Source organism: Fusarium fujikuroi, chromosome FFUJ_chr07 (genome assembly GCF_900079805.1).
Source record: "Fusarium fujikuroi IMI 58289 draft genome, chromosome FFUJ_chr07".
In the NCBI taxonomy this organism is placed as follows: domain Eukaryota; kingdom Fungi; phylum Ascomycota; class Sordariomycetes; order Hypocreales; family Nectriaceae; genus Fusarium; species Fusarium fujikuroi.
Window position 1 is genome coordinate 1,876,436 of NC_036628.1, and position 23,100 is coordinate 1,899,535.

Genomic DNA, 23,100 nt, shown 5'->3' on the forward strand with positions numbered 1-23,100 from the left:
TACTAAATTGGTTTAAAGGCTAAAGTAAGCTCCCTCTCTCTAGTAAGTTCTTAAAGCTAGCTAGACTCTCTTAACTTTTATAACCTTAAGTCTTCTATTAGGTATCTATATATATTTTATATTATAGTATCCCTACTAGAAATACTATATTAAATAGAATATAATTTCTTACTTATATTTTAGTAAAGGTTTTACTTACTGGCTTACTACCTCTTTTTACTTTTAGATTATCTTCTATTATATAAAAGAAACCTAATAGAGGTAATTTTAAGGGTATTAGTAATAGCTTAAATCTAAACTAAATATATAGTTTTAATTCCTTACTTACCTTTATTAAGTTATTGGCTTTAGGGCTTATAAATTTTATATTTTTATTAATAATTTTATTTAGTTCTTTATTTACTAGATATATTTACTATAAATTAAGCTAAGTTTATTAAAGTAAGATTAATTCTTTAATTTATTTTTCTATTACTATTAGGTCTTTAGCCTATAGGTTATCTTAAAGGGTTATTATATTTCTATTAAAATACTAATATTTATTAAAGATAATATCCTATATTAAAAATACCTCTTTATTTAATAAGTTCTAAATCTTATAGAAATTACTTAATATATATCCTACTAGATATTTAATTTACCCTCTAGAGGTTTAATAATACAATCTATTATATTATAGTTATATATCCTTTATTAATATAAATGCTTTATATCTATATACTTTAAGGTATAATAGATTTAGTTTTACTAACTGCTTAGCTATATACTTTAAGTAGAATATTTTATATAGTAACTTATACTATCTTTAAATTAATAGTATATAGTTATAAAGATAGGTAGCTGCCTTTATTAATTTAAGCTAGAGGTATTTTAGAATTTTTATACCTGCCCTTATTACTTTACTTTTCTAAATAATAACTATAACTACTCTTTCTATATTACTATTTTAAGCCTATATATTTAAAGTAAATAGTTTATATTATATTCTTTATTAAACTATTTTAATATATACTTATAGATAGGTTATTATAATCTTATTATTGCATTTAATTACCTTTACTTTCTTAAAGTACTATACTTCTATTATATTTAAAAAGCCTTTTAGTACTAAAAGGATAGTAAAGATTATTTAATTAATTATATAATAGTCTTAGGTAAACCCTAATACTCTATCTATAAATATCTATATTAAACTATAGCCTATATATCCTAGTAGTATAGAGTAGAAATCTATAGCTATTTAATCTCCTAGACTTATAATTTAAACTAACTCTTAAGAAGTATAATATATTAATTAATAAGCTTTTACTACTTTATATATATTACAGTTAACTATAGTTATTTACTATATTTCTATTAGAATCTCTAACTTTATTTATATTCCTTTTATAGATATAGCTAGGCATTAAAAAGCCTTTAGCCCTAAATAGCCTAACCTTAAGTATTATATTAAGGTATTACCTCTTAATAGCTTTCTTTTAATCTATATTATATATATATGCCATTTTAAAGGGATAGAAAGTATATTTACTGCTAGTTTAGCTTATATTAATTCTAGGTCTTAAGGAAAATGCTTATATTTAAGCACTTATTGCCTTTTAATCTTTAAAACCTTATTAAATTTACTTCTATTTAAATGCTATAAATAATTATTTCTTAGGCTTATATCCTACTAAATTCTTTATTTTCTTAACTTAATAAATAATATTAAGTTTATAGCTAATATAGTATATAAGGCTATATTATAAAGTTATAGTATTTTTAGTATACTATTACTTAACTTAAGTTTAATTTATATTTTACTATATCTCTCTATTAAGATCTATATTACTTTTAACTAAAAGAAGTCCTTAAGGGCTACTGCCTTAAGGTTCTTTATTTACTTTATATCCTTAAATATATATATAATTACTCTTAAATCTAATAATATACTTTTATTTAAGGGGTAATAGTTAGTTACTATTAGGCCTATACTTAGCTAAATAGAGCTAACTAAATATAGTTAGGCTAATTCTTTTAGTTTTAGCTTCTTAACTTAATTAGCTATACCTTTCTTATTTTTATCTATCTTTCTTTATACCTAATTAGTAAAAGCCTATATTAGTTTAAACCTAATATAAGCCTTTTTAAGAAAAGTATAAAAATAGTTTAATAAAGTATACCTTAATTTATATACTTTATATCTTCCTGCCTTATTTTTATTAAGTCCTTAATAAAAATACTTCTTTCCTTTTTACTCCTTTTATTTAGGCTTCCTTAAGGTATTTTAATCTTCTCTAGCCTCTTCCTCTTATTTAACTAAAAAGGCTTTATAGCTTACTTTAACTCTCTATATATCTAGTAGTAATATTAATACTAGCTAAATATCTACTACTATTATATTAATAGATAGGGTATTAAACTAAATATAATTTATTTAGGTAATATTATAGGTATTTATCTATAATTCTAGTAGGGTTAACCTTAAAGCTATAATAAGATTAGAAAACTACTAATCTGCCTTTTTAGCCTCTTATAGGCCTATATTTTAGGCTTTATTAATTAAGGTCCTTTATTACTTAAGCTAGTTACTTATTTCTTTATAGGTTATATATTTTTAGTATATAGGTTTTATTAAGACTTCTCTATATACTTAATAAGCCTCCTGCTTTTACTCTATTTATATTAAAGAGAATTTATTATAAAAAGACTAAACCTATTTTATTAAAGTATTATCTTCTAAAAAATAGTGCCTTATAATCCCTTTATTTACTATATTTAGTATTTAATCTTAAATAATAAATATCCTTCTCTTTAAGTCTTTATAGTTCTTTAAATATATCTTATATATTGCCTTTATTATAGTAACTATTTAGTAATCTTTCTCTATAAGATATAGTATTTATTAAGTCTATATTTTATATTTAATATAATTTCTATTTAATTTAATAATAAAAAGATTAACTTTCTATATAGCTATTTTTTATATTAATAAAGATAATACTTCTATAGTAATTATCGCTTTAGCGGCTATAGCACTTTACTATCTTACTGCTAATATATTAAGGGGTATAAATATAATTACCTTAAGGATAGGCTTATTAAATGCTATTAAGTTAATATAGGCCTATAAATCCTTATTTTTTAATTTAACCTTTAGGGCCTTATACTAGCTAATCTACTTATTACTAAATTTAAGCCTAATTATCTAATTAGTTATTATTCTAAATATCTTTAGTAAGTACTAGACTTTCCTTTTTAATTATACTTATAGTAGTTTTTCTTATAAATAAGACTCTTAATTATTAGAAAAACTTATATATTATCTTTCTTCTAGAAGAGGGGAAATTTTATATCTAAATCCCTTAACTTCTGGCATCTTGCCAAGGTTTTACCTAGATATAAGCGATTATTTCATTCTCTTAATCTAACACCCCTACCCAAAGACCGGCCACCCCCACAAACTGGCCACCTCAGCTAAAACACTAAAAACCTAATATTATAATTAATTAATAAATTATTATAATACTATATTTTTTATATTAAATAAAACTTTAGTTAGTAAATATTTATATAGAAATTAATATAAAAATCCTTAAGTTTTAATTTCTTAATTTTATTTACTATTCTTTTTAATTATAAAGTTTTTTATATCTATTTATAAGCTTTTTTTATTATTAAAATCTTTATAAACTTTATATTTAGGTTATAAATAACTGTTTTATATTATTTTAATTAATTTTCTTTATTTTCTTACTATAAAATACTTATTTCTCTATTTTATTACTTAATATTAAAGTTATAATAGTTTAATTAACTGCTAATCTTCTTAAAAAGCAGCCTAATAGTTAGATCTTATATTATAGAAGCTAGGACTTGGCCTAAAGCTTACTAAAGCTATATAGATAAATAGGAAGTCTTTAGAAAACTTAAATCTTACTCTTTTATTAATAAATTTACTGTAATAATAGAAAAAGGTATTTTTATAACTATTAGGTTTATTAGGACCTTTATTAGGTTTATAGACTACAGTTTAGTAGCTTTAAAGCCAGTAATTATATTAGACTTTATAATAGCTTCTCTTTAAGCCTTATTATAAGTATATAGAAATATAATCTTATTAATATAACTATTATTAAAGATAGAAGTAAGATCTAAAAGAAAATAATAATATACCTTTTTTAGAAGATTAAAAACTATAATATTTAATAGCTAAAGGATATAAAAAGTATAAGTAAAAAGAAATAATAAATATATATTATTATTATAATATTTCTAAAGGAAATTTTCTATAATATAACTTCTATAGCTATTAAGAATAAGAAGTTAAGGTTTATTTTTCTTTTTAGGCTATATTAATAAAATAAAGACTTTTTTTAATTAAATTAATGCTAATTTATTATTTATTTAGCCCTTATTACTATATATAAATTTTTAATCTTTTAAGAAGTTTAAATTCTTAAGGAAATATTATTATTAAATTATTTTCCCCTTAAAAATAACTATAAGTCTTAAGACCTTTTTAGTTACTAAAATATACTTAAAAATTATAATTTAGGCATAAGAATTAAGCTAATAAATAAATACTAACTTCTTTAATTAATAATTAAAGAATAGACTATTTATTTTTATTCCTTCTATTATTTTAACTTTATTAATATTATATTTATTCCCTTATTTAACTAAATATATTATTAGTATTATAAGGAGTATAAAGAATGCCTTTATTAGTTTAGAAAAAGCTCTATAATATTAATTAAAGTTAATTTTCTTGCCTTTTAATATCTTAATATTAGGATTTTATTTTAAAAAGCCCTATAATTAGTTCTTTTTAATACCTTTTAGAAAGCTATTATAGATAGCAATCTTACTAATAAACTCTTTAACTTATTAATATAATATAGAGTATCTTAAATTAACTTAAATAATAATTTAGTCTTAAAAACTCTTTTTTTAAGTATTAAAGAGCTTTTAATAAGGTTTTTAGGCTTCTTTTAATATTATACTTCCTTTAATTTAACCTTAAAGTATAGAATAGTTAATACTATAAGCTTTAGTTACTTTATTTACTAATATACTATTTATAACTATCTAAAGTGCAGTATTTATATCTTTTTCAGTAAAAAAAGGCATTTTAAATTAATTAGTATTAATTTAAAATTAATTAGAATTAAATTAATAGAGTTATAACTATTTAAAGTATATATAAATTAGGTAGTTAGGTTAAGAATAAGGTAGCCAGTCTGTAAGGGTGGCCGGTCTTTAGGTGGGGGACGTTACTACTAGACCAGGGGGTACAGTAATGGAAGTAACTAGAATTCTTTTCTGTGCAAGATGCAAGTCAAGCCACTAAACTCTACTTCCTTATAAGGGAAAGGGGGGATAAAAGATATAGATATAGATAGGTATACTAATAATACTATCTCTCTTTCAGACTTCAGTCCCATTATGAAGAATTAAGAAAAGAAAAATCATCTTCACTTTTCTTCCTCTTCCACCGATCATGCCAATCCATTAAATCCATCTATTCGCCTTGTTTCCCAATGACGCTCACACACGCTAGTGATCACTGATGCCCCCTTACAGCACTGTCAGCCCCTTGTCTGCTGATTCTGGCGCCTCTGATTCACTCAACGGGGCTCGAATATGCACGAATCGGTACACCCACACCCAGCCAGCACCGCATCCCAGCCAAGGCCAGCCCAGCCCACAAGCCCAGCCCACAGCGCAGCGCATCGCAGCCCTGTCATGGGCCCTGCCACTTTATGACACTAACTACTAGACCTAGGTCAATCCTAACGCGAACGCGGTACCAACTTTAAAGGGCAGGGCATTTATTTGCTGCACTAGTAGACGATACATTCATTGATTGACGACACGACTTCACTTGACCTGATTATTTCGTATGCCCGCGTCAGTCCTCGAGGGCACCAAAAACACGCCCTGCCCTGCGATCTCTAGATCACGACAAACCTTCGACCTTGCCATCTTTCGTTTCGTCGTTGCAGCGTAGGAGTGCACAGCTGCTTGCCCGCCATGCCACCGTCGGCAAAGAGAGCCTCTAGGGCTCGTCGCGAACCGCGTAAAGCCGTGACGTCCAACGCAGATATATCACCAGGCGACGTTGAAGATTCCTCCCCCAGTCGCCCTGCAAAGCGCCGTAAGAAGGTCCGTTATCTTGTCTGTCGTTCGTTCCATTGCCCGCGGCAGCTGACATTGATCTTCCCGAGCAGGTCCAGGAAGATGAAGACCCCCCCGCGCCCAACGACGATCAACTCGTGTCGCAAATCACACAGCATCTCAGAAGTCAGGAAGTCCAGGCCAGCAAGGATCACGCAAATGTCATACACGAGGCCAAGGGCGATGGTGTGAAAGCCTACGCCAAAGTGGCTGCCCAGGACTGGACCTTTTATATCACCAAGCTCAACGTTAACATAGGCCGAGCTCCTGAGACGTCACATAACTCTCAGACCGCGGGCTCCGACGAAGATGAGTCCTACGTCCATATCGACTTGGGTCCTAGCAAGATGGTATCGCGAGAGCATGCAACCATATCATTCGATTCCAAGGACGAGAAGTGGTTCCTACATGTCAAAGGCCGCAACGGTGCCAAGGTGGACAGCCAGCCCGTTAAGGCTGGACAGGCTCATCCTCTCACAAGCGGCGAAGTCATCGAGATTGGAAATGTCGAGATGATGTTCGTGCTTCCGTCCGAGATAACTCCACTGACTGTGCATCCCATCTATTTGCAACGTGCTGGAGTCAGTGTTCATTCACCACAATCTCGTACTTCGCGCCGACAACCCCTCATTGCACCGGCGCCTCCGGAATACAAACGCCCGGGCACGCCGCCCTCGGCCCAGAGCACTGCCAAATCACCGGCTGCAAGCACGCCAGCCGTCATGGTTGGTGCCAATGGTGTAGATCTGAGCCAGGATGAGAACCAGCATATCAAGCCTCAGTATAGCTATGCTCAAATGATTACACAGGCGATCCTGAACGCACCTGATGGGAAGCTGAATCTGAACGGGATCTACACCTACATCATGAACACATACGCCTACTATCGCCATCAACAGGCTGCTGGCTGGCAGGTAAGTTCTCGTGGCGGCCACCATACCTTGCTAGGCGGTATACTCACTCACACTCGACAGAACTCAATTCGTCATAACCTTTCATTGAACAAATCATTTGACAAGGTTGCCAGATTAACCGACGAGCCTGGCAAGGGAATGAAGTGGCAAATTGTCCCAGAAGCAAGAGAGGAGATGATAAGAAACGCCTATCGCGTTGGTCGTGGTGGTCATCGTGGTTCATCTGCCCCCTCATCCCCAAACCAACTTGCCTACATCACACATGGCCCAAGAGACATGGCCTCGAGAGAAACTCCCTCTGCCCGCAGACGAAGGGCATCCCCTCCGGCATCACCACAGCCACCTGGTTCCTCTCTGCTAATTCCCCAGTCCACCCCTGATCGATCCTTTGGTAGAAACGCGACCATGATGATTGATGGTAGCCCATTACCGCGTCCTAGGAAGACGCCAGCGAGAGACTCATCGTTTTCAGTGTACAACCCTCAGTCACCCACGCTCACATCTTCATACCAGGAGGACGGAGGCTCATTCGTCACCCCAGCACCGCCCAGGATGCACCCGAAGCTTGCTCCTCCAAGCACAGCACAGAGACCAAGTCAACACATGCCCACCAGCTCACCTGCCCCTTTTTGGAAATACGCAGACATAGGTAGCACACCATTGAAACCTCTTGGTGGCTACGATGTCAGTCCTACCAAAGCTGGAGGTGTTCTCCCCCCGCAGAGTAGCAGTCCGCCAAGGGGAGACAAGTCGCCTCTTAGCAGTCCTTCTCGACCTCAAAAGTCAAGTCCACAGCCTATTGCTCAACCGGCAGAGGCCGAAGAAGAGCACGGCTTTGATTTAACAAAGTTTGTTTTCCCCATGACTCACTTGAGACTGAGCTAACATAGTTACCTAGGGGGTTTCAGAGTATCGGTGCGTATCATGCACCAGTCGGCGGCGGGGCTTCTATCTTGCAAGGCCGTACTTAGGCTTCTTTTCTGCACTGGCGTTTTTATTTCAAGGGGGATAAGTCACGGAGCCATGATATGTACTAAACTTCTGAGTACATGATGCTGTCGACCAAGGATTTTGACGGCACTTATGAATGCAACGAGCCAACGAAAAAAAAAAAAGCCTCTCTCCTCGACTTGGGTGCCTGCGTGACTGAACGGTCAGCTCAACGATTCATTCGATCTTATAGACCTTTCCGCACCACTGGGGAATTCTCGCTCGACAGATAGACTCAAGAGCTCCAAGTGTGAATATGTTATATAAGAGTGAAGATCATCAGGCCAATGGCCTGGAACAGAGCCTTGGATATATACAAATGTTGAGAACGCGACTTTTGATGCAAATATGTGTGATCGCGCCACCGTGCCGCCAACCTTACCAAACCCAACCAATGCAAGGGATTTTTTTCGTGACCAAGCCACCCAGCTCCCACACGATTCATAATGGAATTCCCATGCTTTTTGTTTCACCGTTTACTTTTACACATCGGTGAGTTAGAAACTCGACCACATAATAGCATCATAAAGAATGTCGTTAAATTGTCAGCCTATCGCGCTCCAGCTTGGCCTCGCCTCTTAGGGTTTCCACGGCCAGTTCGCTTCTTGGTCTGCTGATGTTCACCACCCTCGATGAACTTGATAAGCTCATCAATGCTGCGGGAGTCAACTTGTGAACCAGGTCCCGTGCGGCCGGGGGCAGTAGCATTGGAAGCCGCCAAGCTTGAGGGATTGGTGGTAAACCGAACACCCGTTCGAAGTCTTCGAGCAGCAACGTCCTTAGCATGCTTGGCAATGTTGACAGCATTCTGGGTGAGCTGCTCCAACCAGCTCTCGGCCTCCTTGGTGTTCTTGTCCTCAGGTCCAAGTTCAGCAAGGAAGACGTTATAAGACTCTCGCATGCGAGTAACAGCTCCCTTTGAGTCACGATCTAGAGCAAGAGCCTGAGCCAGCTGGAAGAGGAGAGTTGCAGAGTTGATCGATTGCTTGCCGAAAACAGACTCGCATACGCGCAGTGACTCCTCGAACCAGAGTCGAGACTCGTGGTAAGCCTTGAGGTTCTGGAGCATCACAGCAGCATTGTTGAGTGTTGTGATAGAATCAGGATGATCAGGGCCATAAATGACCTTCCACATCTTGAGAGCGTGTTTGGAGTACACAAGAGCACCCTTGCTGTCACCAATCTGGTGGAGGAACAGGCTCAGGTTGAGGTAGTTAAGGAGAGTCTCGGCTGAGTCGACACCAACAGTCCTCTCAGCGACGATGATAGCTTTGCGAGCAAGGTCAACAGCAGCCTCCTTCTCATCGAGCTGGTAGTAGAGCATAGATAGGCTGTTGTAGACACGAGCGACCTCGGGATGCAAGATACCATAAATCTGCTCGTGTAGGGAAAGGGATTCCAGGAGAAGCTCCTGGCCCAGTTTCTTCTGGTTTTGGAGAAGAGAAATACGGCCAGCCTCAAGCGCTTCTTCTGCGAGGGCGCTGCGAGGGCACGAGTCCTTGATTAAAGGTACGAGGTCAATGACGTCTTCGGGACTGAAAGTATGCACATTGGCTGGAGCAGCAGCCTCAACAGGAGAAGCCTCACGAGCCTTGCTCTTCTTTTTTTTCTTGCTGCTACCAGTTTCTCCGTTGGTCTGGCCGTTGATAACAGGCTTCTCGACCTTTACAGGAGCAGCTTCAGCATTGGTGGCGGCAACAGCAGCAGCAGCAGCAGCAGCAGTCTCAGCAGTGAAACTGTAGTCCTTGGCTAGTAGCTGAATACCAATCTTCAACGACACCTCACGAAGAAGTTGCACAGGGCGAACCTGGTTGTGCCACTCCTCGTCGAGCTCATATCGGAATCGCTGGAGGATCTGCTCCTCAATGTTCTCCCGCAGACTCTCAGGTGTAACCTTCTCGAAAGACCAGTCGGCATCAGTGTAGAGACTGCGGATGGAAGGATCGAGCTCAGCAATAGGCTTCCCATTGAACCTATGTCCAAGCAGACAGTTGAGGAGATGAGAAACAGCAGCAGGAACAGCAGGGACTGGTAGGTGTCGGAGGTAAACAGCAGAAATATGCTTGAAGGCTCGGGCAACCATATCCTGGACGCAAATGTCGCGCAAGCATCGGAGTCGGCCATCACTAGAGAGCTCAGCAACCTTACCGAGGTATCTGACGTTGATACCGCGCTTGTGTAGAAGTCGGCTCAATGACTGGCCATCCATGGGGAAGCTGATCTCGGACTCGGAAAGATCCTTGAGCAGGTCAGGGATAACCTGTTCGCGGAGATATTTTCCAGCTGCCCTAACCTCTTCCTCATCAGCGGCAAACTCGGCCTTCTCTTCATCAGTCTGAGGAACTTGGCCACTGAAAGCATCAGGGTTAAGGGCGAACTTGAAGTCTGATAGGTTGGGCTGGTTATCCTCTTCCTTGGAGGCTTCACCCTCGCCCTCGCCCTCTTCACCCTTGGCGTCACCCTCTGTAGCCTTGGTCTCCCCCTCCTTCTCTTTCTTTTGCTCAGCTCGACGGGCAACCTCTTTATCTACCCACTGCTTCAGCTTGTATCGCGAGAATGAGTCGACAAGCTCCGGTCGGAGGACCGTCATGCGGTGAGGGTAGGCATCGCCATCCTCAGGAAGGCCATCTTCATCCAGCCAGGCAATGTCGAGGGGGCTGATACGGTATAGATCCAAGACATACTTGCGGGCGTCTGTACCCAACAGACCCTTGGTCTCCACACTGGCCTCCAAGTCAAATCGCTTGCCCTCCTTGTCCCAAACAGGATGCTTCTTGACCTTCAGAGCCTTGGACAACTGAGCAAAGCCGGGAGCGAACCTCTCATCAGCGGCGACGATGTCCTTGCCGTCCACAGCACCGTAGTCGATCTGGTTCTCACCAGGTTCGCGCTGCTTGAAAATACCGGGAACAATGCTCTGACCAACAATTCGCTTGCCAAGGTAGTCAACAACCACGGTGGCAGGAGTGAAAAGTCCCTCAATATCCAATTGGTTGACGAGCTTCACACCAGCGACATCTTTACCAGTAGCGACACGAGCCGCCTCATCACCACCCTCGGAAGTGAATGTACCAACACCGTCAGCACCGAAAGAGAAGAATATGTTGTTATAGACAAATATTTGAGCATCTCTGCATTCTGTGGGGTTCAAAGGAGCAATGTCACCCCGTGCGACCATGACGGCGCCTCGAGTAGCCGCCTCATTATAATCGGCAAAGAGCTTAGAAATAAGTCGTTCTCGGAAGACACGATCCTGAACAGTCTCGCGAGGAAGTTCCTTCGCTGACTGGAACTCTTCATTCCAGTCCCGCAGAGTGTCGGTGTTCTCGACACCATTAAGGAGGTAGGTCTCCTGAGATCGTGCAGGATCAGGAAGATGTGTGCAAAGTGTCGAGTTAGGAGAGGGAACCACCCAAGGAGCAGCGGGAATAGCGTTGGTGATTTGGAAAGTGGCGAGAGGGTCGCGTTGGTTGTTGTAGTCCTGGAGTTTTGCGAAGGACTCGGCGAAGGACGCAGAGACCAGCTCGATCAGGCTCAGCAAAGAGTGAGCTGACTGCCCTTTGGGTGCCGGACGAGGGAAGGGATCGAATTTGGCGTTGGATGACTTGTTGACGAAGAAGCCCGAAACGTGAGAGGTGATCTGATATTGCTCGCCTTCGTTGGTGGAGACAACCAAGTAGAGCAAGTGGCCACGCTGTCGGAGGTGAGGAGGAGGAGGATTCCAGGAAGACAAGGAGATCTGCTTCACTGTCTTGGGAGCGGGCTCAGAGGGAGGAGGGACCAACTCGGTTAGAGAGGGTACAGCCTGGAAATCGTAGTTCTGAATGGGTGACTCCTCAGTCGACTCGTTGTTGCTGACGGCCTCTGTGGCGACAGTTTCGAAGAGAGACAGTCCCGGAAGAAGGCCCTGGGCCGTGTCGCATCGGTCTCCAGAGGCACCGATAAGCTCTCGAATGCGGACAAAGTGGATGCGAGCTTCCTTCTCGGTATATGGGTCCTCAACAACATGGAATTCAGGAGTAGTGCCGAGGTCAGGAATTTCAGAGAGGGGAATGAAGTCGTTGATCTTCTCGCCGTTAAACTCGAGGTGGAAGCAAGTGTACTGGAATGCGGAGGGAAGGTCAATGATGGACTGTCGAATCTCGTGAACCTGTTCTTGAGAAGAGACCTGGACATTTTTTTTTTGTGAGCTTGAGATTTTGCAGGGCTTCGGTGTAAGTCAATGACGGACCATAATCTGCATCTTGCTAGCATTGGCGTCGGGCAAGACGATAGTAAGGTTTATTAACGCTTTGAACCGTTAGATATCCATGTCGTCTATATCGCTAATTGGAGGGATAATTTTAGCTACCTTCAGCGCCAGCGTCAACGTCAACGTCTTGAGCTTCGGCCTCCATGTTGGTCTCGGGCTCCTCGGACGCAGCAGCTGTGAGACATGTTAGCTCGGTTCAGTATAGATAATCCAATACCAAGAGCAAGTAGGACCAGTACAGCCAAAGCAAAAGCTATATGATAGCTCCGTCAGTGGCCAAATTGAGGCTGTTGAGACCCCGGACTTTACAAGCGAGCATTCGACAAGGGCGGTCTAGCTTCGCACAAAAATTATACATACCAGGCGCCTGAGCGGGAGGAGTGGTTTCCTCAGCCATATTGCCAAGATGGAGTGTTTAGCAAAAGAAGAATAGGTAATGAGGGAGGAAACCAGGCATGGGATATGCACTGGAAGACTAAGACAATCAATTGAACGACGTTGGTCGAAAGAAGGTGGGAGTAAGGTAGTGGCGGAGCGGAGGGGACGAAGAAAAAAATTGGACGGTTAATGCTCGAGTTGTGGTGGGTGCGGCGGCAATGGCCCGGCATTGCATTGGGTCCGGACACTGGAAGTATCCGGTGCTGAACACGCGACAGTGACGGTACTTTAGCCCTCCGATGCCTTGAACGGTTAAACAAGGTATAGCCCGAGTAGAGAATGTTAGGGCCCCGAAGCCGGTCGACCCCAGAGTGATTGGCGGCAACGCTAGACCGAAAGTAGATGGATGTAAATATTGGCCGATCTCTTTATGCTCCCTAGGTACTTTACCTAACACAACACAACACAACATAACATAACATCTTCTTTGTCCTCAACTATTTCCAATTCTTTCTTCTTCTTATTGATCCAATCGTCAATACTCTCTTGGGCATCTAATATTCTTCTTGTTGCTTTGCTATTGCTCTAGTATCAATTCAGCTGCTTCGATATCACCCGAATGCATCTATCATGGCTGATCGCCCATCCCCGTCAGCCCACCGTTTAATAAAAGGATATCACAGCAACCGCCAACAAGATATACAGCCTTGGACCGCAGCAAGATGCCAGCGCCTACTACGGCAACTTCAGTGTCGTCTAGTTGCTTTAAGAAAACTAGTTGATAAGGCCCGGCAACCAACGACAACAACAACTCGCACGAAGCGGACGAACACGGAGAATGAAACAACGAAATTGTCGAAGCGAGTGCGGCACACATATGGAGTACGCCGAGTAACAACATCTCAGTCAAAGCCAATGACTTCGCCTGTGTCGACACCGCCGCGTGCATTTCGCACTCTCGGCACCATGAAGATTGATCGTAGTCCTCCAGGGGCTGGGCGACTCGGGTTCACGACGCCAGTCATGCGCAAGTTCAGATGCGGCAATTTGACCCCTGAGACTTCACCCACAAGCTCAAAGCCCACGGCTACAGAATCAAAATCACTGGTCGCAGAATTGCAATCACTCCGCCGGATTGTCTCGGATAGTGAATATCGCATATACGATGCCATTTTCAGCTGGCTGCATGGCTTTCTGACCTCTACAGAACCTGTCTCCCAAACAGCACACCCGAAGTCGTTGCTAGGGATGTGTCTTCGCAGGATACCAGATGCGATAGCCGTAATAGAAGAATGGGATCGTCAGACTGCGGCAAAGGCAGGGAAAACTTTCAAGTGGCAATCATCTAAAGCATCGGCAGAACTCTACGATCAACTCGAGGAGTTTGGTACTTCAAGTATGGGATGGAAGCCCCTCAAAATTGTCGTCCGTGCGCATGCTCTATGTCTCCTGGCAACTGCTGTGACAGAAGGTCTCCTCGAACCTCCGTTTGTACGACTGTTGGCTGATCTCTGTCTCAGTCTCGACTGCAAGACAGAAGCCGCGAGACTTGTCTCAAGCCTGAGACTTCCTTTGGTAGCCCCTCGTGGTACGTCAAGCACCTTGATCGAGAGCAGTACGGTCCAGCCTCTGGGCGTTATAGTAAAAAGCTTGCAAGGTCGGGGCACAATCGGCCCATCATGGGACTGTCTCTCGAACCTTATCAACACCAAGAAGTTATCTCTGACCTGGCTGACGTCACGGGCGTTTCAGTCAGTATGGATGCGAGGGATTGAAATCCTGCTACATTCCAAAAAACCTGTCCCCTCAGTCGTTGAGTTTCTGTGTAAGGCTCTGGACCAGCTTCTGTTGGACAGTGATAAAGCGAAGGAGACAGAACAACCTACAGAGGATCAGACACTGACCAGGGTTCTGGCCGCAATGACGGCAGCGATATGGACATTGGGTGTTGATATGAGTGATGAAGAGCCTTGGAAAGCTCACGCCATTCGGCGACTAATATTCACACTCGAAATGTGCGTCACACAGCAACGAACCCGTCGTGGGGCGTTTCGAAGCAGCGGATTTTTGACACTCGTTTTAGCCCGATTCTTGGCCACGAGTTTGATCGACGGGAAAGTGGGCAGTTTATCAGCGAGGAATCTGGCGATTTACGAATGCGTGAAACCGTTGACAGCAAGAAACGGTTCCCCAAGTAAACCTCAGTATCGACAAACTCTTTTGCTGGCTTGCTCTGTTGCACAATACCGGGGACAAGCATGTGGCCTGGCTTGCCACGACGTCTTGTCTGAGATTCGTACACGTTTAAGTGAACTGAGGCTGCCTAATTGGTTTCAAGAAGGTCTGGTGTCTGACGGGGCGTTTGTTTTGGCACAGAAAACGAAGGACCTCCGAGATATTGCTTTTGCTGAAAGATTTCCCACTGCTGGCAAGGGAATCGTCGAAACAAGCACGATGTTCTCGGGCTGGAAGTGGGAGGAAGGGATTGGCGAATGGGTTCTCCCCAGCCCCGTCAAGGAACGAGGAAGCGAGCTGAGACAGCAAAACCAAAGTCGAGGCGGAACGAGCTACAGAACAGGCACAGATCGTCGACCAGATAGTCGAGCCCGGACGACGGGCCTGAGTGGGAAGACGGGCCGCAATCTCAGGCGCAGAAACGACCAACATAGCTCGGTAGGAAGTGACAAGGATGCTGGCAATCATGATGATACGGACGACAGGGAGGATAAGAATGATACGAGAGCAACCAGCATTACGGATATTGACGAAGAGCAAGACAGCGGAGATGAGCTTGGCGAGTGTGCACAGATGATGGACTACAGCCCCAGGAAAACATTGGGGCGAACACATGGTATTAACGGCAGTGGCAGAAGCAGTAGCGGAAACATCAAGACGTTGAAGAGAGTCAAGCGCTTGGATATTGCAAGGACCTGGCAGGAAAAGAGGCCTGACAGAGTCGCTGTAGGGACATCATTGACAGAGCCTGGAGAGGACGATATGGACGACGAACTCAGTACACTTTGAGCTTCACAGAGACCGTACTAAGTAAGGATGCAGGGCTAATACGCAATCACTCTGATAGAGTTTTGATTTACACCTTATCTTTTGTTTTGCTTTTTTGTTTTCGGGGGGGGGGGGGGGGGGCAAGAAAGTATCGGACCTTGATATAGGGTGTCAAAATAAACTTCGCAAAGAGTCCCCCAAGCTTAGGCTAGATTTACCTTAATGTTTTTATCGCTAAGTGTCAAGGTCCTGAGTTTTCTTGCCTTCTCTAGCCAGGGATCATACGTATGCACATGTAATGAATTCGTCTCAGTGCTCGTCTCAGGCTTTGACTGGAGAATAATCCTCCGCCTCTCAGAGGCCACGGAAACGGTTACGATAATATCGGTCATGGTGGGGTATGAGGCACTTGAAACCGCCATTCGATGTCATTGCTGGGTCAGGCTGGGTTCGGTTGAGAACAATCTCTGGAAACTTGATCAGCAAACGGACGATGGTCCATAGTTTTACTATGCAGCACAGCTATGTATTGCATTGCCGCTGAATCGTGTTTAGTTAGAACTAGGCCGCGACCGTCCTTACAAGGGCTACAAATACGTAGAGTATGAGAGATGAAAAACTTCCAAAATTAAAGTATTTATCGTAAAAGTACTAAAAGAGAGTTTAAAATTGGCGGGGCGCTGAAGTTTTAGTAAGATCATATTCCCCTAACAGTCGCTGTACTCGAGCAGCCAAGAAACTGATTACCCAGAAGCTGGGAAAGCCCTTGTTTCAGAATCCCAGTTGTGCCCCGCGGTGCTAGGATATCAGATATCCTTCCGCCACTCGGAGCCAGCGCCACAGTCATCTCCCCTGTTCAATGCATCGCGTCCCGCGCCATTGCAACACAGACGCTGACTGGGCCAGTCCTCTCCAGTTCGCTAGGAGCCGCCGGGGGGTTCCTAGATTGTATAGGTTCGCCCAATGACGCGGCTAGATCAGGCAATCTTGAATGGTTCAATGAATATCTTGAAACTCGATGCCCCTGAGACTAGAGGCTAGGCTTAGTGGTCTCGCGGCTGGCCCCAGCTGTAACTCGGTCACTGTCGTAGTGCTGCAGCTGGCTGGCCACTGGCAGATGGGCCCCCTCAGTGGGATACTCAGGGATAGGAAGCGGGATAGGTACAGCCAGCTGATGGAGTTGGCTGCAAATGAGAGAGCAAGGGACACTGCATGGCCACTGTTTCTACGACAAGCCAACACGCGGCCTTGAACTGGAATATGATCTGCTTGGGCCATGATTGCTGGGGAATTTAGTAGAGGCCCAATTTATCTCGCAAAATACCCCCTGCTCACTCTGAATACTATCCCTCCCTTGGCCTCCGCAACCGTTTTTTCAAAACTCTTCCTTGCCTTGTCTTGTTTCGTTAACCTTGACGTCTTCAGTTCATTCCTAAAGAAGGCGTGGGAATTGTTTGTTTCGGAGCTGGTTTCCATCCAGACACACACGCTCTCTCGTCCCTTCATTCATTTATTCACCGTCTGCTGCTGGTGTTGTTAGTGCTGCGGCTACTTTACGGTCCCTTGACCCCATCACTGTCGACAGCGCCCTCTCTCCTTCTCTCTTCTTTTTCTCTTCGCCGCCGCTTCTTGGACCATTCCACTCGATTCCTCCAGGGGAGGTTTTTATTTTCTTTAGCTTTTCCAACTTTTTACTTCGACACCTCGATCTCATTGTTTTTGCTCTCCGTCATTCCCTTCTTTCTTCAGTCGCAATGAGTGCCGGAAACTCACTGCTACCGCGAGGCGGTTACGAGCTCACACCCGAGCAGCAACTCGCTAAAGAAATCGCCGAAACCACCAACGGAAACCTCTCCAAGTACCTCATGATCGTCTGTGGTGCTGTCTCTGCTGCTGTTATCGTCTGGAAGGTCTGCGAGCGAATTATCCGACTTACTCGACATGTTTCTTGCTTGAACAACGACAAGCAGCGCTACTTCGCTATCCCCAACCAGAAGTTTGCGGCCCTGAAGCGCCACCTTCTTTACGCTCCCGTCTTCAGCAAGCGCCACAACCGCGAAATCCAGCTAAGCAAGGCCATCAACGTTGGAACTCTACCCACCCGTTTCCAACTGCTTTTCCTCGTGTCCTACTTCGTTTCCAATGTCGTCTGGTGTGTTATCGACATCGATTATTCCGCTGATATGGCCACCGCCTGCGGTGTCATTCGCAACCGCACTGGTGTCCTCTCCACTGTTAACATGGTATGAATTGAATTGAATTGCATTGAATTGCATTGAATTGCATTGAATTGCATTGCATTGCACTGGGTCGTTCCAAATCTTACTAGTATATGCCACTAACCTTATTTCCATTTCAGGTCCCTCTCTTCCTTCTGGCTGGACGAAACAACCCTCTCATCCCCCTCTTGAACATCTCCTTTGACACCTACAACCTGATTCACCGTTGGTTTGGCCGTATTGTCATTCTTGAGGCTCTCGCTCATACCCTTGCCCACTATGGTAAGAACGGCTGGGTCTTCACCCCTCCTGCGGGCAACTTTATCCTTCCCGGCTTTGTTGTAAGTTACTTTAGAGATATTTTTTAACGTTAATCGCGTTCATGAAGATTTACTTACGCCTCCTAGGCCACATGCTCCTTTGTCTTCCTCGGCATCCAGGCTTCTAGTCCTCTTCGCCATGCCTTCTATGAGGTCTTCAAAGCTCTCCACATCCTCGCTGCCACCGCCGCCGTCGTGGGATTGTACTATCACTTGTCCGCATCCCCTGGTCTGTTCAAGTGGCTCTGCTACGTTTATGGCGTAATCGCTCTCTGGAGTTTCGACCGCACCTATCGCATTTGGCGTGTCGTTCGCTCCCACGTGGGAGGTTCGCGCTCCCGAACCATTGTCGAAGCCCTCCCTGGAAATGCCGTCCGATTGACCATGACTCTGGCTCGCCCATGGAATGCCGCCCCTGGACAACACGCCTACCTCTACATGCCCGCCATCAGCTACTGGCAATCACACCCCTTCTCCGTCGCCTGGTACGATGGCGTCGAGGATGTTAAGAGCGACCGATTAGCCACTACTAACCAAGATCTTTTGGCTATGCAACAACAACGGGTTTCTTTCGTCATCCGAGGCAGAACCGGCATGACTGACAGCCTCTACAAGAAGGCAGTCGCTGCCCCTGGAGGTCGTTTCGAGACAAGCTGCTTCGCCGAGGGCCCTTATGGTGGACACCACTCTTTCGACTCTTACGGCACTGTGGTTCTCTTCGCTGGAGGTGTCGGCATCACTCACCCCGTCCCCTATATCAAGCATCTTGTTGAGGGCTACTCCGAGGGTACTGTCGCAACTCGAAGGATCCTGTTAGTCTGGACCATTCAGACTCCCGAGCATCTGGAGTGGATCCGCCCCTGGATGACTGAGATCTTGGGCATGGACAAGAGAAGGGATGTTCTCCGAATCATGCTCTTTGTCAGCCAGCCTCGCTCCACCAAGGAAATCCACAGCCCCTCGTCAACTGTCCAGATGTTCCCTGGACGACCCAACATCAACACTCTCTTGGGTATGGAGCAAGAGCACCAGATTGGTGCCATGGCTGTTACAGTCTGTGGCCCTGGTGCTCTTAGTGACGAGGTTCGCCTGGCTGTCCGAAACCGCCAGGACCGATCCCACATCGATTTCATCGAGGAGGCGTTCACGTGGTAAGCTTAACAGCGGGTATGAGGTGTTTGGGGAGTTTTGGCATTTCCTGGCTAGTCCAGTCCATAATTCCCAGCCATGAGCAATAGCACTGGCTCTCACTTCTGAACTCTGGGAGTTTTCAGGGATTCAGATGTTTCCAGTCCATCTTTGGACATATTGCAAAGCAAGGCTCAATTTTGAGATCAATTTCATGTATTGTACTTTAGATCGAGGTGTATCTACGCTCCTTTTGTGTCCTTTGGAGGACCAGCACTCAATAGCACTAAAACAAGTAACGGCCATAAGTGTGTCTTGTACTGAATGTGATGGGACTGATGAATACTGGTACCAAATTTCATCAACACTAACAAGTGTCATGGTCGGGTTGGCTAAGTTTGGACTAGGTCTGATGAAGACGTACTCATGAGGTGTTGTTGGATGACAATAAGACAAGCCTTTGTTCTCTTTTCTCCAAGTTGGGTATTAAAAGGGCGATAGGGTCGAGAAGTTGTTAATTTCAACCACCAATGCATAATTCGAAGTACATCATCCACTATTTACACTAGACCTTGTTGGATGTGGTGTTTGAACGTGGCATCGATCAAGTGACTTGTCTGCCGTCTCGGCAGGTGACCGAAAACGCTGACTCTGATCTCTAGAGATTGCCATCATTTGACCCAGCGCCGAGACACTCAAACTCGTGTTACCTGTCGAAATTGGATATATACAGAAGCTCTTGCCAATGTGATGTGGGTGGGAGGCTGGAGTTGATGGCAATTGATCTGAGCAGGGAATGAAGAGCCGATAACAGCTTTGTGAATTGTGATACGACCATAATTATGCACATGCCACCTCTGAGAAGTCTGGTGGCTGGGATCTCGCTTGTCCCACATAAACTAAACCCGGTTCTCCACCAAGAAATCAAAGGTACATCGACTTGGCTCGAGCATGTACCTCGAGGTAACGCGTAACGCGTGGCACTCACAAGAGGAGACGTGAGGCACCGGAGATGGATCTAAGGGCTAATGCAGGTAGTGCATGCATCTAGTGAGGCAACGACTCCGCATTCAGGTCAAGTGTCTGAACCCTGCATTTGCATCCCTCCGTACGACAGCTACGTACCTCTCTACTCCGCCTTTTACCTCAGGTTGGAGCTTATCAGTTCTTTGTTCTTATCAGTTCTTGCTGACCTTCTTAGCCATCTCATCCCCCATCTTCCACATTCACTCTTGGAATAACATCAACAACCACTGAAGTTTGGCCGCCGCTAATCGGCCATCTCTTCAACATGGCGTCTAGAAGCCTCATCCCATTTCTCGTAGCCATGATGCTGCTCACAGGTGTTTGCAACACCTTGTTGACCAAGTATCAGGTATGACGACATGCGCTGCGCATCCGCTGTTCCGCCATGCTCGCAGAGCTGTAGCTGACTCACCTCCCCATAGGACAACCAATGCGTTCGAAACTGTGGCCCCGATGACAATCCAAGGAAGCGCGCTTTCTTCAACCAGCCGGTTCTCCAAACCGCCCAGATGTTCATCGGCGAGATGGGCTGCTGGCTGGTTGTTGGCCTCATGGCTCTCTGGCGACGGTTCAAGGGTTCTGCACCAGAAGACCGAGGCTATCAAGCTGTTCATACCGAGGAAAATGGCGATGCTGAAGCTGCGCCCCAAGCCGATGATCGCACTAAGCTCCTTCACACTGGCCCATCCATCTTGAGGGGATACCGAGTCACCTTGCTTGCTCTGCCCGCTATTTGCGACATCTGCGGTACCACGCTCATGAATGCTGGACTTCTCATGGTTGCTGCATCCATCTACCAAATGACACGAGGTGCTCTCGTCTTGTTCGTCGGCCTCTTCAGCGTCGTCTTCCTCAAGCGACACTTGCATCTCTTCCAGTGGCTTTCCCTCGTCGGTGTCGTTCTGGGTGTCGCAGTCGTTGGTTTAGCGGGAGCTATTTGGCCAGATGAGAAGCCTGAGAACTCTATTGGACAGCCCGAGGAGGACTCGGCTACTGACGGAGGTCTTTCAGACGCTGCCAGAGCCATTGTGGGTGTTTTGCTTATCGCTGGTGCCCAGATCTTTACAGCCACTCAGTTCGTCCTCGAGGAATATCTCCTGGAGAGATCTACAATTGACCCCATCAGAGTGGTCGGCTGGGAGGGCATCTTCGGTTTCAGTGTTACCCTCCTTGCTATGCTTGTTCTGCATGCCACTATCGGCTCCACTGAAGCTGGCAAATATGGATATTTCGACATTGTCGAGGGCTGGCGCCAGATGACCGAGAACAAGCAGGTCCTCATTTCTAGTTTTCTCATCATGATCAGCATTGGGTGAGTATTCCGTCGATCAGATATGGATAACCAAACACTAACACTGACATTGCTACTAGTGGCTTCAACTTCTTTGGCTTATCCGTCACACGAAGCGTCAGTGCTACTTCTCGATCTACTATTGACACTTGCAGAACCCTGTTCATCTGGATCGTCTCCCTTGGCTTGGGCTGGGAGACTTTCAAGTGGCTCCAAATTGTCGGTTTCGCCCTGCTTGTTTACTTCACCTTCTTGTTCAACGGTATCGTTCAACCTCCTCTGGAGTTCCTCAGAGTCCCAGATGGAGAGGTCGAGGAGCTCTTGCCCGAGGAGCCCATTGAGCACCGTTAAGTGAAGCATTCTGTGCTGCGATATTACATCATATCATGTTGAGCCAGAGTTTTGGAATCATTTGCATGTTCGAACGGCGTCCAGGTTTGGAGTATAGGATTTAGTCGAATAGTTTATCATATCGAAATTCAGATCCTATGGCTAAGAAACTTAACTATCTCTACTTTGCCCTTGTCATGGTCGAAAGCAGTGTCTGGCCAACCCAAAAATGCAGTCAACGCCCATGCATCCAATATCCAGATAACGCCTGCGACAAAAGCAGCCAACGAGCACGCTGGGAGGTGCCTTAGCAGCCAGGCCTCAAGTAACATTACATAGCAGCTCAGCTTCAAGAATAAACTTGCCCTCCTTGTACTTCTCTGAAGATTCGTAGGCCTTATCGTACTTCCATCCAACGGTCTCCTTGCACTGACGGCATGTAATATCACGGACTACGTGTCGACCGGTCGTCATGTTACGTTCGTTCGGAGGACCCGTCTCAATATTGACGACGTTATGAAAGAGGTAGGCTTTGCCATGTTGGCCACGGAAATTCTGGTACCAGCATCAGCGGACAGGAATCTACAGGGGAGTCAAGAGGTTGGGCGTTGGAGGACAACATACGCGGCTGATGATGTCCTCATGGTTAGCAAGATGGGCCTTGCATGTCTTGCAGCCGTAGATCTTACTGCTATTCAGGTAGGTGTTGTAAGCCAGCCCCATGATGCGGGGCCCTGAGGCAGACGAAGGGCGATGCCGAACTGAAAGGGTATTGGAGGTGCTTCTAGACTGGTATTGCACAAAGTTGAAGTTGTCGAGATGTACCGTGGACTTGCTGCGTGTGTCTAATAAGTTGACAAGGGAAAGTTGAAGGAGCAGTGGAGAAGGCTCACGTTAGGAATGGCACGTCATGAGGCCGGAGTTAGCTAATGCGGGTACGTCTCTCTTTGATAGTGAGGCGGAGGCCGGGGTTAGGTGAATTGAAGCGGGGTCTGCGTAATAGTCAGATAGTAGAGTCTCGGCCTTAGTGAGAGAAAGTTGAAATGGCTGTATATCACGAGCTTCAGGAAGCCTAATAGAGTCTTGAATG

The 23,100-nt window shown here is 44.1% G+C and overlaps 6 protein-coding genes; 4 read left to right on the forward strand and 2 right to left on the reverse strand.

The window, feature by feature from the left end:
• Positions 1-6,015: 6,015 nt before the first annotated feature.
• On the forward strand, positions 6,016-8,044 carry FFUJ_08512 (related to forkhead protein; the record flags this gene model as incomplete). XM_023580778.1 has 4 exons in its annotated part: positions 6,016-6,147; positions 6,213-7,073; positions 7,134-7,921; positions 7,972-8,044. The coding sequence occupies 4 exons, from the start codon at positions 6,016-6,018 to the stop codon at positions 8,042-8,044; spliced, it is 1,854 nt and encodes a 617-aa protein (XP_023433496.1).
• A 569-nt stretch (positions 8,045-8,613) lies between these two features.
• Positions 8,614-12,712, reverse strand: FFUJ_08511 (related to translation initiation factor CluA; the record flags this gene model as incomplete). XM_023580779.1 has 4 exons in its annotated part: positions 8,614-12,231; positions 12,295-12,353; positions 12,415-12,489; positions 12,676-12,712. The coding sequence occupies 4 exons, from the start codon at positions 12,710-12,712 to the stop codon at positions 8,614-8,616; spliced, it is 3,789 nt and encodes a 1,262-aa protein (XP_023433497.1).
• Positions 12,713-13,608: 896 nt separating this feature from the next.
• FFUJ_08510 (uncharacterized protein) lies at positions 13,609-15,717 on the forward strand (the record flags this gene model as incomplete). The annotated part of the gene is made up of 1 exon (XM_023580780.1): positions 13,609-15,717. One exon carries the CDS (start codon positions 13,609-13,611, stop codon positions 15,715-15,717), a length of 2,109 nt encoding a protein of 702 aa, XP_023433498.1.
• Positions 15,718-17,450: 1,733 nt separating this feature from the next.
• FFUJ_08509 (related to ferric-chelate reductase) lies at positions 17,451-19,390 on the forward strand (the record flags this gene model as incomplete). XM_023580781.1 has 3 exons in its annotated part: positions 17,451-17,939; positions 18,056-18,256; positions 18,323-19,390. 3 exons carry the CDS (start codon positions 17,451-17,453, stop codon positions 19,388-19,390), a joined length of 1,758 nt encoding a protein of 585 aa, XP_023433499.1.
• A 1,264-nt stretch (positions 19,391-20,654) lies between these two features.
• On the forward strand, positions 20,655-22,031 carry FFUJ_08508 (related to nucleotide-sugar transporter; the record flags this gene model as incomplete). XM_023580782.1 has 3 exons in its annotated part: positions 20,655-20,738; positions 20,812-21,701; positions 21,761-22,031. The coding sequence occupies 3 exons, from the start codon at positions 20,655-20,657 to the stop codon at positions 22,029-22,031; spliced, it is 1,245 nt and encodes a 414-aa protein (XP_023433500.1).
• Positions 22,032-22,331: 300 nt separating this feature from the next.
• On the reverse strand, positions 22,332-22,733 carry FFUJ_08507 (probable Yippee-type zinc-binding protein; the record flags this gene model as incomplete). XM_023580785.1 has 2 exons in its annotated part: positions 22,332-22,565; positions 22,635-22,733. The coding sequence occupies 2 exons, from the start codon at positions 22,731-22,733 to the stop codon at positions 22,332-22,334; spliced, it is 333 nt and encodes a 110-aa protein (XP_023433501.1).
• Between the last annotated feature and the right edge of the window lie 367 nt (positions 22,734-23,100).